This window comes from Netta rufina, assembly GCF_964035555.1.
Source record: "Netta rufina genome assembly, chromosome: 1".
Classification (NCBI taxonomy): Eukaryota; Metazoa; Chordata; class Aves; order Anseriformes; family Anatidae; genus Netta; species Netta rufina.
In genome coordinates, this window is record NC_140123.1 from 78,032,235 (window position 1) to 78,047,230 (window position 14,996).

Sequence of the window (14,996 nt, forward strand, 5' to 3'; positions counted from 1 at the left end):
TAGCTGCCAAGCTGTACTTCATCGGTATTCTCAATCAAACTAAGAAGTAAAATGTGACCTCTCCCCAGAAGCCTTACCACCCTTCTAGCTTATGAGTATTTTGGTCCTGCTGGAGTATAACTCACTTTTTATTTCACTGGAATGGTTTACATTAAGGTCTGTTTTTTTCTGTCCTTTCTCTCTGGGTTTGAACGAGTGAATTCCTCTGCTTTGAGAATGAGTTATATTGGGCAATCATGCCTATGTAAGTCTAGGATTTTTTCCACAAGACTATATATATGATATTCTTACTTGCAATACATACTAAGGAGCCCACAGAAAAGAACTTTGTTAGAAAGAATTATTTTCCTTGTTACCATGTGTCTCTGGAGCAGGATTGAGACAACGGACTCTTGCACAAACAGGATTGCTACGCTCTGATATAATTATTCCACTGTTCTAGGTGACCCAGAGACCAAGCTCACATAAGATGAGATGTCTTTTCAGGATTAGCTTTGTCCCAAAGGATCCCATTGATCTTTTAAGAAGAGATCCAGTTGCTTTTGAGTATCTCTATGTACAGGTAAGTGAAACCATGGCCATTGTTAACAAAATGGAGAATAAAAAGATGGTTGCATTCAGTATATACACAGATAGAAAAGTATGGCCACAGTAAGTCCTGGGTTTTGTTTCTGCTGCATAAAGCCAGTGCACTTGGGGAATGTGCAAATCTTCATCATCTGCAAAGTTCCCTTCCTTCTTAAGTCCTGCCAAATAGTGATGCTTTGATGCCTTTCCAAAATATATTTGGCTGTACAAAACAGTGAAGCCAAAATAATGGCTTATACTTAATTCTGGTACTATAATATCAGGCAGAAATGATGTCTGTAAAGGGACCTCCAGTAAAATGGATGAGAAAACTAATGTGAGAACAATGTGAGTCTCCTCCTGGGCATCCCACCAGGCAGAGTTCTGCTATCCAGAGTCCAGATAGCCTGGTACCCTCCCAACACTCATGAAAGAGGATTACTGTTTTCCCCGGAAAGGATGAAGGGAGAGAGAGCTTAGATCAAAATGTTCATGCCTTCTGCTCTTTGGCAGAAGTGCTTGTGTTCTCCAGAAGTACCCATATCCTGGTGAGCATCTGACATCTCTGAGAGCGCAGTTCTACTTTCAACATGGTCCTGTTTCTGGGTTCAGGGTTACTCTTCACACAATGGTCATTTAAAAAAAAAAAATATATATATATATATGTAAGATATATATATATATATATAATTTTAGTACAAGATTTTTGAACTTGAAACTCCCTCTACTGGTTCTTTGGCAGAGCTGTAATGATGTGGTTCAGGAAAGATTTGGACCAGAACTGAAATACGACATTGCCCTGCGGTTGGCTGCACTACAAATGTATATTGCAACTGTGACCACCAAGCAAACTCAGAAAATCTCCCTCAAATACATAGAGTAAGTTGAGGATTCAGTGTGTTCTTTAAAAGTGAAAGATTTGGATAAGCTTAGAGATTCTCTAAGGTTGGTTCTTTAATATGCCTATATGTGTGCACCAATTTTAGTTTCATTATTTGTGACTTGAAATTTATTCAGGTGAACTAAGAGCTTTAAGTATGGATAATACATTTACCTTTTGGTCACGTGGTTTGACATGTGAAATAGGCTATAAATGTAAATAAGATTAATTCTCTTGCTTTTAGTGATCAGATCTAAGTCTATATATTCTAAATCCTAGGGTTTTAGTAGAGATGATTATAATAAGATTCAGTTGATTTCTTCGTTCAGAATACCATACGGTCTAAGATTCCTTTTTAAAGATTTCTTAGATACAGAAGAATCTAGTAAGCACCTGTTTTATGTTGTCCTTATGATTTTCTAGGAGATGTTAGACAACATATATATGTATATGTAACCGCAGAAAATTAAAAATCCAAAATGCAGCAATGTGTATATCTGCTAGGATAAAAAATAAAACAAGCAAAGAAAAAAAAAAACCAACACAACAGCTTTTTCTATGTTGTTATATTTTATCCTAATCAACAACAAGAAAAAAAATAATATGAGTGAAGAGTCAGTCTTCTGTCAAAAAGGGTGCATTAAGAAGAAAAATACTTTGGGTAAAAGGAGAGGAACAGGTTGTCAGGTTGGCAAAGTTACGAAGACAATCATTGGCTGGTTTGCAAGTCCTAAAAAAATTAGAAAATAAAATTTGATCTGACATTATATTGTTAAATCTTCTGCAAATTTAATACTATATTGGTGCTTGCCTGTGTAATTAGGTGGGGATTAACAAGCCTAAATTTTAAACATACACACTTTAAACTTCTTTGCTGTCTAGTATGTTGGAAGAGACAGAAGAAATGATTGAATATAGTTTTAAAGCATCTTCTTCATTAGTTTGAATATAGAAAATAGTTCTTCATATAGTTCGAATATATAAAATGATGCGTTATTGCAAAACTCTGCACTTTATCAACTTTTTCTCAGTTTGTAGGAGTTCCTTCACTTGGCATCATAGTCACCAGTCTAAATAATCGTCACAGGAATGTGAAATTAAATATATGCCTTTTATTGCAGAAAAGAATGGGGATTAGAGACTTTTCTTCCATCTGCTGTGCTGCAAAGCATGAAAGAAAAGAACATAAAGAAAGCACTTTCGCACCTTGTCAAAGCAAATCAAAACGTAGTTCCTCCGGGTAAAAAGGTATTACATTTGCATCTTAATAGAAAATATGTTTTAAAGAACAGAAAGGGTGGAATGCATGGGAAACATTTTAAATTAATTCTTTGGAGAAATACCTAGCCATTATATTTTCAGAGAATATAGGCAATTTAACTTTTGGTGATAAGTACAACATAGCCAATAACAATTAAAATAATTAATTATATCCCAACTAAACTATCTTCTTAACTTGTGAATGCCAGAAAGGTAGTTATTAGTATTTCAGGTATTATAAAGATACATATTTTTTAATTCGTTTAGCACTTCATATTAATGGCAGACTTGTTAGAAAGTTATTGTTTCCTCTCTGATACTCTGATCTGAACTATATTAACCTATGGGCTTGATGTAAATGCTGTTTTTTGGGATTGTTTTCCATTAAGCTGTACATAGAGACATTTCACTGCCCAAGGCCTAATTGGATAGATAATGTTCTTTATAGTAACTGATCCTCCTTGTTATTGTAAAATGTTTTTCTTATCACTAAGCTTTCAGTTCAGATAGAAAGAAATGTAGAAGACAGTGTCTCTGAGAAATGCACACAGCATTGTTGTATGCATACAGTTGTGTCTGGTTTTAGACACCGTAATGAGTTTGTGGTTTGTTGTGTTCTTTTTTGTTTGTTTGCTCTTTTTTTTTTTTTTTTTTTTTTTTTTTTTTTTATGTAAGTCATCTAGTCTTTCTGCGTAGTCAACAGAGAGAAATAGGCACTTCTAGGGAAAAACTCATCCCATCCCATATTACATGTAGGTGCCAAAAATAGGTCAGATTACTTGTCCTAGAAATACCTATTTCTCTCCATTGAAAGTAAACAGAACCTAAGAGTGAGTAGTTGAGACATAAAATTAGCTGAATCCTGGTTCATGACACTTTTTTTTTCCGAATGGGAAAAGCCCAAAACTAAGGTGCCTGAGCTAAGGTTCATTGGGATCAGCAGAAATCCTGCTTGGAGGAGGTGAGTTTCAGGTCATGTCACGATTGTGAATGTAGATCTGTGTGTTTGACCTGGAATGCTCAGGAAGAGGGGACACATTTTTGACTGAAGTATTGCTTGTCACCGGAAGTGCTGAAGCTAAGCCTGAATAATGCCAATTACTTACTATTTATCATAGTAGTGTAACTTTGGTTTTATTTTGGAAGCTATCACTGCTGAAGGAATCACAGGTGATGGCAGGGGCATTCAGTATTGATTCTTGGTTAGAATACAGGTTGCAACAATGCCTTTCTGCAGTGACTTTGTTAAGGTGTCATGCTCAGTGGATGAGGAAAGGATGTGGATGTGATCTACCTGCACTTCAGCAAGGTTTTTGACACTGTTTCCCAGAGCATTCTCCTGCAGAAACTGGCTGCTCATGGCTTGGACAGGTGTACACTTTGTTAGGTTAAAAACTGGCTGGGTGGCTGGGTCCAAAGAGTTGTGGTGAATGGAGTTAAATCCAGCTGGAGGCCAGTCACACACAGTGGTGTCCCCCAGGGTTCAGTACTGGGGACAGTTCTCTTCAATATCTTTGTCAATGATCTTGACAAGGGTATCACGTGCACCCTCAGTAAGTTTGCAGATGACACCAAGTTAGGTGTGAGTGTTGATGTTCTTGAGGGTAGTAAGGCTCTGCAAAGGGATCTGGATAGGCTGGACTGATGGGCCAAGGTCAACTCTATGAAGTTAACAAGGTTAAGTACCAAGTTCTCCACCTGGGGCACAAAAACCCCAATCAGTGCTACAGACTTGGGGAAGAGTGGCTGGAAAGCTGCCCAGCAAAAAGAGACTTGGGGATATTGGTCAGTATCTGGCTTGTTATGAGCCAATGGTGTGCTCAGGTAGCCAAGAGGGCCAACAGGATCCTGGCTTGTATCAGAAATAGTGTGGCCAGCAGAAGAAGGGAAGTGCCTGTCCCTCTCTACTTAGCTCTGATGAGGCTGCATGTCAACTACTGCACTCAGTTTTGGGCCCCTTACTAAATGAAGGACATCTAGGTGCTGGAGCATGTCCAAAGAAGGGCAGTGAAGTGGGGGAAGGGTCTATAGAACAAGTCTTACAAGGAGTGTCTGAGGGAGCTGGGGTTGTTTAGCTTGGAGAAAAGGAGGCTCAGGGGAGACCTTATCATGCTCTACAATTACCTTAAAGGAGGCTATAGTGAGATGAGGATTGATCTCTTCTCCCAAGCACCAAGTGATAAGAGGAAATGGCCTTAAGTTGCAACAGGGGAGGTTTAGGTTGGTTATTAGGACAAATATCTTCACTGAAAGGGTTGTGAAATATTGGAACAGGTTTCCCAGGGGAGTAGTTGAGTCACCATCCCTGGAGGTCTTCAAAAAACGTGTAGATGTAGAGCTTAGGGACGTGTTTTAATGGTGTACTTGGCAGTGCCAGGTTAAAGGTTGGACTATACAATGTTAGAGGTCTTTTCCAACCTAAATGATTCTGTGATTCCATGATTTTTCCTTTATTCTTTGTGATTTGAGCTTTGGAAACTCATTGCATGCCCGCCTGCTTTTTTACCAGGCAGTCATCAGAAACAAAGCATCAGAGCTCATCGTCACCTTCTGTCTCACCTGTAGGTACTAAGCCAGGACAACCCTCTGGAGCTTGTATCCCTTCCTGTGAAGGGAAGACTATCACTCTTAGGATCCTTCCTTTTTTATAAGTCCTGTGTATTTCTCTATGCAACTTAACACCTGCTAAAAGGAAGGGGACTTCATTCCCTCTTGGCTCTCTGCTTTGGATTCATTTCCTCCTTAGAATCTAGGAAAACGTTAGTTTAGGGGCTCTTAAAATGCTTTTCAAGATCAAGTAAGTTTTTGAAATAGAAATCTAGTGGCTGAAGAGAGAATAGTAAATGAGATGAGCTCGATAAAGTCCACACTGAAAGATTTACACAAGAGAGTTGTAAGTTCTGGCTCCAGATTGTTTGGGTGAAATGAACTGTTTCTTGGTTCCGTTCAATCTCATAAAATATGTCCAAGCTTGATGTTTTTAAGTAGGTATTTTAAGGTAGGAGGAAAAGGAGTTAAATTATGGATTGGGTTGCATGATAGAATTGTATGTATTTATGTACTGTATTTGGCTTCTAGATTTATTCCCTACTAAATATAGTAGAGGAATTTAATTTAAAAAAAACAGGAGTTGCAGCAATGAGACAGAATAATATGCCATATGCTGCAAGTACCTTGCAAAATGTAATGCACATAGCTGACAAAACTAAATTCTTTGTTCTCTTTCTCTGTATTGGTCCATAAATGTTTAAGAACTGATGGTGATTATGAATTGAAAGCTGTTGATTATCCTTGAAATCCCTCAATGAACAGATGTCTAATTTGACTAGTTTAACATTTTTCCTTCATTGGAACAGTTACCATGTTCTTGCAGCGCCCTGATAAAGCCCATACCCAAATTCTCAGTGCATTTGACTAAACAAGCACAACCTGAATTTTAAGAATGAAACTGTTTCTCCTCATCTGAAAGTCAAGCATCTGATGATTTGGTTTCAGACTCTGATGAGCTCTTATTGCAATCCATTTTCTTTACACCACATGAATACCTTCTATTTTTTTAAATAAAATTATTAACGTCTTGATTCCTACCACTATATCTTACCGCTGTTTCTCTTTCTTCAGCTATCTGCTCTGCAAGCCAAGGTGCACTATCTAAAGTTCCTCAGTGATCTACGGTTATATGGAGGGCGTGTTTTCAAGGCAACACTAGTGGTAATAATTCTCTTGAAAAAGTTTCTCTCTTTTCTTGATGGTTTTATCCAAGTGTCTCTTTGCAAAAACTGGACTGTAACATTTTCTTTAGAAGTTTAAGTTCTATTCATACACTTAAAAAAAAATAGTTGTAAAATTGAACCAAATCACTTTTAGTTTCTTTTCATCTTGAAAATAACATGCCTAGTGTAATTTGAATACTTACTGAGGGTTTGGAGATAGGTAGCATCTATTTGGCAAATAGTGCCATGCAATTAACTGAAGAACACTTAAATTATTACTCCGAAAAACTCTTGATGAAAATACTTTTTTTTAAAGGAAGCATCCATCCATCCATCTGTCCACCCACCTATCCATCTAAAAACTGCAGTACAGCCAATATCCATGATCAAATTTCTTTACTTTTTGTAATTAATTATCGAACTAGGATGTTCTTCTATATTTCACCTTCTCAGAAAAATGTGATAATCTTTAATCATGCAGATGAAGCTTCATGGAGATGAAAGAAGGCAGTTACTGTGTAGTGTTTCTCATGGGTTTTACTTTTTTTTTTCTTCCCCTTTTTATGCTAAAGCAGGGAGAAAAGCGTTCAGAAGTGACTTTGTTAGTAGGGCCACGGTATGGCATCAGTCATGTGATAAACACCAAAACAAACCTGGTGGCTCTCCTGGCAGACTTCAGCCATGTGAACAGGATCGAGATGTTTACAGAAGACGAAAGCAGTGTTAGAGTTGAGCTGCATGTCTTAGATGTAAAAGTAAGTGGTTGTTTTTTTTTGATCTGCAATGATTCAATGTCTTTAAATAACATTTTTGCCTTTTTATTTAAATATTTGATCAAACTATGCTAACAGTTCCAAATGTTATCATGACATGTTATCAATGTTATCATCATGACAATGATATGTTGGAAGTGCATTTTTAGCTCTGGCAATTTGCTTTGTGTTGTGTCCATTGATCTCCAAGGTGACAAGAGGTTGATGATGAAATTGGCCTTCTTTTGAAGTTCCTTGAGCTCCTATAAGCCAGTTTTGGTATAATAAACAATGTTATTCCTGTTAGAAAATTGCCAGTTCTGTCAGATCAGTGTCTCAAGTAGCCCAGTGTTTTATCTGCAAAGGACACTGCAAGTAACCATATAGTTGTTACCAGTGAAATAACCTGTTAAAAGGCTTTTTTTTTTTTTTTTTTTTTTCTTAGGCCTTATAATACCAGTTAAGTTCCTTGTCCCATATCATGTATTATTGTATGCTCTTCTACCTATAGCAATTTAGTTTCTCTTTTATCCTGCTTAACACTTAGCATCAGTGGCATCTGGGGGGCAATGAATGGAGCTTTATACATTATATTATCCTGGTTCTTCTTGGTGTGTTTCCTATCAGATTTTAAAGTGAAAGGCTTCAGAGACTGTCTACGACATTAATCAGGACAATCAGAGACTAAAGAAAGAGTTCTCATTATACTTGAAACTTAGATATACTATTAAAATAAATGGAGCCTAACAGTTCTTGTTGCTTACACAGACGTACATTAAAAATAAATAAACAACAACGAAACATACACAAGGGATATTTTACTAAATTTTTGCTTTGAATGCTTTAGGCTTATTGACCTGAAAGTGTTTCCTTGTGTTTAAGTTAATGAAAAAAACATGGCTGTAACTTAATCTAGGTGCCCTTCGACAACAACGTCACAAAAAATGTACAGGTCGGTGAATACAGCATTTTAGCAATCTGAGCATCTCAGTCTACTTTACTTGTATTCCTGTGCTAAACTTGTAGCCCTCTTGTGAGAAAGTTGTTATCCTCTTTTTTTCTGATGGAGAAAGTGATACAGAAATCAAATACTTCCCATCTACTTGAATGTAAAATGCAGCACTGTACGCCATGATATTTTATATTGCCATGATCTTATGTTGTTTTGTGTTATAATACTGTTACTGCCTTACTGCAAATCATGTATGTCCCTATCTGCTTGCCTTTCAACACATTCAGTCTTAAATACAGAGAGCCTAACATTAAAATTACAGAGCTAGAAGGCTGTGGATTGAATTTAACAAAACAAAACGAACAAACAAACAACAACAACAACAAAACTTTTATGTGGGGCACAAGTATGGACTGTCAGAGTTTCTTGTGGAGATGTTGGAGATGTGGGCAAACACAGGCATACCATAAGGTAGCAGGTTCCTATATGTAGATTCTGAATATGCCAATAAGTGCCACTTTTGTAAAGAACGAATAAGAAGCCTGTGTTCTTCTTTTATTTTTGGTTCTTTTTGATATCTTCGCAAGCATAAATCACTTGGGAGATGCAGCCAGTAAGATTTAGCTGTCACGAGACTCTTCATCAGATTAACAGTAGTTCACCGCACTGTTTTCAGCAATCTGAGACTTCTTTGGAAATTGTCCATTTCTGTCTATCATCGCAGAAAAATTGAACGTCAACATGGCATTTCAATGCTATTTTTTATTTGTGACTCAAAAGAACAAAGATTAAGTACTTCACTGTAGAATTAATAATTTATAATTAATTTTATATCTCTGAATCCTTTAGAAAGAAGCATGTGTTGAGTAGAACCTCAAACTGAGGATGACTATTTTATACATAGCATGAAATACTTTAAAGAAAAAAAGTGCATAGACTTTTACATGTTGCCGAAAACTGTTCATACAACAGTTTTGAGTTTGGTAGTGATCTATAAACATAAATTATGTTTTGGACACAATTTCCACCACAATCACTTGCCTTCAGGTCACAAATGTCCACATAGCTATAATTCACTATAAACTATGTGAATGACCAGATAGGTTTTCTATGGTGTAAATTTTGTCTATGCATCATGGTAAGAACTTGTTGGTTTTTTTTTTCCTCTTTGGGAGTTCTAGAGGCTAGCCACCTTAAAATGAATTTGAGAAGAGCAGCTTTTGCTGTTATAAGCTACAGAGACATGAACAAAAGTTTTAGGCAAAGGAATTTATATACTGTGGCAAAGGAAAAGGAAGTAAAAGAAAGTGTGTTTCACATAGATTTCTTACATTCAATGCTCTCTAGCCGGCCAGACTGCTTTTCAGAACTATGGCATTTTTTCTGTTAAGTCTAACTGTTCTCTTTAAAGGCTTTGAGTTTGGTTTCTGTGCTGATTTCTCATCTGAGGATCTCTCTCTGTTCTCTGTTTCTGTTTGTCTATTCATTTTTTCATCACATGTCTTTTAAGCAATGCCAGGCCACAAATACTGAAATCTTTTAAGCTCTCATTTTAATATTCCCTGCTGCTGCTGTGTAATGATAGCTTTATCCTCACTGCTGCATTTTTTCAACCTGAACTTTTTCCAGCTGTTTGCTTCCTATTTTACTTCTTTACATGAACTTAGGGCACTTCATTTTCTGGCAAGCTGCAGTGATTCCCATACTACTGTAATACTACAGCACCTAATGTCCCAGAGTTTTAGCCCTTGGCAGTTTCAGAGTAGCAGTAAACAGTCCTTAGGAGAAAAAAATATATATCTATGCAAGAGAAAGATGGAGCAAGAGTCTTAAAGTAATTAGCTTCTTTCAGAAAGAGAGCTAAATCAACCCTTAAAAATGCCTGGTTGGACTTTTTATTCCAACTCTAATCTTTTGTAAATCACAGAATTCTTGAGGTAGAAAGGGACTTCTGGACCTCATGTGGTCCAAACCCCCTGCCAGGCCACCTAGAGAAGGTTGCCTAGGACCACATCCAGGCAGCTTCTGAATGTCTCCAAGGAGAGAGCCTGCAACGTGTGCCAGTGCTCAGTCACCTGCACAGCACAGAAGTGCTGCCTGATGTTCAGAGGGAACCTCCTGTATTTCAGTTTGTGCCCAGTGCCTCTTCTGTTAACCCTGGGCATCACTGAAAAGAGCCAGGCTTTTTCCTCCCTGCACCCTCCTTTCAATTATTTAGATATTTCAATAAGATACTCCCTGAAAATGTTTGATATTGTTTGATGTTGGTAGTGAGGAAAATAAGTTCTCATGTATTCTTTTCAGTGTGGCATTTCTGATGTAATTCCTTTTGATTCCATTTAGTAGTATTGTCAGCAGGTAAACAAATAGAGAAGTAACAGCCTTAACCAAGACTTGGTTGTATTCTTCTTAGCCTATTACTCTACTGATGGAGTCATCAGATGCAATGAATCTTGCTTGCCTAACAGCTGGGTACTATAGACTGCTGGTCGACTCAAGGCGTTCAATATTCAACATGGCCAACAAGAAAAATACAGGGAGCAGAGAAACAGGTATTCATTGCACAGTACGTTCTTGATGGTCACAGGTGTAAAGCAGAAGCCAGCTTAAGCCCCAGTGCATCTCCAGATAAATACAAGGCTGTGCCAAATGAGATTTTATTGCTGGCTTAGACTTGGCTCTACGGTACACCAATTCAGCTTTATAATGTTCTGATATTCAGCCTTTGATAGCTTGAATTTCTTTCATAACTGTATTGAAACAGATGCATGTTCCCTATGAGTGTTATTACATTATACGCATATATCTTGTGTAAGAATACATATGGTGTTGTGGAAACCAGCTGGGAATTTGATTTTCTTTTACTATTTCTGGAATAGCATTTGTACCTAGCTGTGGTTTGGTTTTGCACTAAAGTACAAAAGTGTCAGTTAAACTTTAGGTCATTAAATCAACAACTATTTAATTTAGAGCAGAGGTAAGCTTGAACATGCTTTTCTGAAGCATTTGATAAACCAGCTGTCCTATTCAGAGGGTTCATTGCTCAATATTAACAAGATATTGTTTAAAAATGTGCTTGAACTTGTGATTGTATGAATCTGTGGTTTCACGTTTCTTTTATTTCCCTGTGCTACAGGAATTGAAAATAGAGGGAAGCATAGTCTCCTTGCTTCTGAGTGGAGTTGTGTACCAAAAACTACCACTTTCCTGGCTGAAGGAGATCAAGAGACTCAAATGTCCTTTGCTGATCCTAAACAGAAGACTGTAGATGTTCCTGAAAGTCTGTTATGTCAAAAAGAGCACAGACATCTGTACATAGAAAATACCTATAATTCAGGTGGATTTGATCAGCATCTGGCCAAGCAAAGTGACCCCACTGAAGCAGAAGAAAGCAGAAATTTTAATCAGGCTTCACTGCTGTCACTCTCAGGTTTGGAATCTAGCAAGAAAGCACAGGATTCTCCCAGGGGAGCAAAAGTTTCCTTTATATTTGGAGATCACAACTTGGATGGTATCAATCCTCAGACTCTTGGCTATGAAAGGCTTTTGGATGAAAGTCCAGAAGTACTAGAAAAACAAAGAGCCATTTATATTAGTAATGCCAATGACATTAAAGGTCTGGAGTTGTCACCAGATGCTGAAAGCATTCAGTTTGCTACAAATTCTGTTTACGCAACCATAAGTGATGGTAAAATTTTTGGAGCTGCGGAAGGAATAGAAGAGCCTTTGCTGCATGATATTTGTTATGCAGAAAACACAGATGATGCCGAAGATGAAGATGAAGTAAGCTGTGAAGAAGACATTATGGTAGGAGAAATCGATAGGCCTGCTCTTCTCAGCCTTTCTGGTTCTAGTGATGACATTATTGATTTGACTTCACTTCCACCTCCAGAAGGTGATGATAATGAAGATGATTTCCTATTGCATACCTTAAACATGGCCATTGCTGCTCCTCCACCTGGCTTCAGGGACAGTTCAGATGAGGAAGACTCTCAGAATCAAGCAACACAGCCTAGAGACGACAAGGAGCAAGCCAGTAATCTAGGCAGTGATGATATTCCAGTGTCGCTTATCGATGCTGTCCCTACTAATACAGAGGGCAAGTGTGAAAAGGGGCTAGATGATGCTGTAGTCTCTACACTTCAAGCACTAGAAGCTTTGGCTGCTTCAGAGGAACAGCAGACGAATGACAACTCAGGTTCTTTCACCATAGTTACATTTATTCATTGAAAATCATTCCATCTCATCCATTTAACTTTGGAAATACTCCATTTTGTGAGGGGGTTTTGTTTTTTGTTGTTTTGCTTTTTTTTTTTTGCCACCATTTTCCATACATCATATTCCATATTATGTAATGGAACTACTGTTATGTTGTTAAGCTACTTGTCCCGGGAACTGTGCAATAAAGTCAGATTATTCTTACAAAAGATATTTTTGTCTCTAACACACACCTTTGCTTGTCACTTGTCCAGGTGCTTCAGCTACTGTCATTGATTGACTCTCATTTTTTGTGGCTTGCAGGTGTAGCTATCTTGCGAGCATATAGCCCTGAGTCATCTTCAGATTCTGGCAATGAAACAAATTCCTCTGAAATGACTGAAAGTTCTGAATTAGCTGCGGCGCAGAAACAGACAGAAAACACTGCACGCATGTTTTTGACCACAAGTGAAGGCTATCAACCCCTTGTGGAAGAGCAGACTGAATTTCCCATTGCTAAAAGTCAGGCTGGAGTGCCAGGCATGAAATCCTCTCAGCCTTTGTCTGGTCGTCAGGCTGCGGAGCTACAGTCAAAAGTTGTGCCTTCAAAGCAGATTCTTCATTCAGATAACATGGAAATGGAGCCAGAGACCATGGAAACAAAATCTGTCACTGATTATTTTAGCAAATTGCACATGGGATCCTTGGTATATTCTTGCACTAGTAAAAGGAAAAATAAGATGACAGACAGTGAAGTGAAAGCACCTTCTGATGGCAATGCTACTGTGAAAAAGCAACAGGGAACTAAAAAAGCAGAGGCTGATGAAGACCTAAAAGCTAAATTTGGAACTCTTTCAGCAAGAGACAGTCAACGCCTAAGCACTTTTAATGTGGAGAGAACTGCCTTTCGCCAAAGATGGTATGCTGCCGATGATGGGGCAGCAGATAAGCCAAGCCCAGAAACAGTGAACGGGAAGACATTTCCAAGAGTTCCTGTCCTTGGAAAAACAGAAACTGACTGTAAGGATGAAGTAGATCCTGAGGCGGATCAGGATGATACCTCAGGGCTTGGCCAAGGTGAAAACTTTTTGTCAGATATGACTCCTGTGTCTTCAGCCAAAGACCTAAATGATGCAGAAGATACCGATTTATCTGCAGATGACCATCCTTCAAAGCTTCCAGAAGCTGAGCAGAGTGTGGCTAGACTTTGTGAATATCACTTGGCTAAGCGCATGTCATCTCTGCAAAGTGAAGGCCATTTCTCACTGCAAAGCTCTCAGTGCTCTTCAGTGGATGCAGGATGCAGCACGGGCAGTAGCACATGTGCTACCCCTGTTGAATCTCCTCTTTGTACCTCTGACGTTAAGCACATTATCTCTGACCCATCAATGAAGAGCATTACCTATATTCCAGCAGATGAAAGAGCTGCCATTCTTCCAAACCATGGAACAACATACAAAGACCTGCATCAGCAGCCAGAAGCTGTGTGTCACAGGATGACGGTGCCTGTTGTGCATTCGGCAATTAATGCTGAACCACTGTTTGGCACTTTGAGAGAAGGATGCCATCGGATCCCCAAGATAAAAGAAACTACAGGTACATCAGTAATAAAGTGTTTCCTGTGTTTGTTTTTAAAGTTGCATGTTAAGGTTGAAGGTTAGGTGTGAAGTTTGCATTCTCTTTACCTGAAACTACATCATAATCTGCAGCAGGCGGTGGGATTAGACCTTGGTGTATATATTCATTTTACTTATATGTATTGAGACGTTCTTGGGAGCTGCTTACAAAGATTCTTTTTTTTCTGGAAGATCTCTCATTACAGTTTAAAAAAAAAAATGTCTCCTGTGTTTTAGATCTAATATTTGGGGGACATTGATGAAGAAGCCTAGGGGAGAAAGTAATCTTTGGAAGCCTCTCCAAAGTCCATAGTAATTTGAGTTCCAGGATTCTTTCTAGATCATAAGATGACTTCAGAAGATATATTAATGTTGGAGAGAAAAAAAAATGTGCTTCATTTATTATATATTTTATGCTATTTTAGCAGATTGTCAAAAACATGCCAGTATGAGTAAAAAGTTCTAAATGTAAAGGTGAGAAAATGTCACTATATTATTAAGCGTGTTTTTACTTCACCATCTGATAGTAGGTGTTTCGTTTAAGAATAATTTACATATAGAATCATTACCACATTTTGAAGTTCCAGTTTCAAGTGACTTTATGAACTTACTGTTCAAAAAAATGCATAGTTTTTCAGAGATAGCATTGGAAATCCTTTTGATTGTGTTTTGAACATTTCATTCATCCTGGGTAGCAGCCCACATGTCCCAGTGGCATGGCAATGCATGAAAATCTGAAAGTGGAGTAGACTAGGAGAAAGAATGAGAAAAACAAACAAACAACAATGTAACCAAAACAAAATTACCATGAATACATCTTTCCATGTTCTCTCAGGCAAAATTAAAGAAGGTATTTTAATCTGAAAATATTCATCTAATTATTTAATAGCAAACATCCAATCCATATATTGAAGGGGGAGGGGGTATTTAGGAAGTTTTATAGATGATTTTCTATTCCTTTCTTTCAATGTGTTCTGTAGTAGAACAAACAGTTTATTATTCATAAGTTATAATTTGTTGATAGATTTTAAAAAGCATCATAGTGAAACACAAAAGACA

At 37.8% G+C, this 14,996-nt stretch overlaps 1 protein-coding gene across 3 annotated transcripts in view; it reads left to right on the plus strand.

The window, feature by feature from the left end:
• The window catches only part of FRMPD4 (FERM and PDZ domain containing 4), a gene marked incomplete at both ends in the record, with an annotated part of 417,104 nt that overhangs the window by 400,587 nt on the left and 1,521 nt on the right, over positions 1–14,996 (plus strand). For all 3 annotated transcript variants that reach the window (XM_084305435.1, XM_084305436.1, XM_084305437.1), the window contains 8 exons: positions 443–562; positions 1,310–1,446; positions 2,569–2,695; positions 6,329–6,418; positions 6,993–7,175; positions 10,538–10,676; positions 11,261–12,322; positions 12,646–13,917. In XM_084305435.1, the coding sequence (XP_084161561.1) occupies positions 443–562; positions 1,310–1,446; positions 2,569–2,695; positions 6,329–6,418; positions 6,993–7,175; positions 10,538–10,676; positions 11,261–12,322; positions 12,646–13,917 (3,130 nt within the window). The remainder of the gene's footprint in view (positions 1–442; positions 563–1,309; positions 1,447–2,568; positions 2,696–6,328; positions 6,419–6,992; positions 7,176–10,537; positions 10,677–11,260; positions 12,323–12,645; positions 13,918–14,996) is intronic.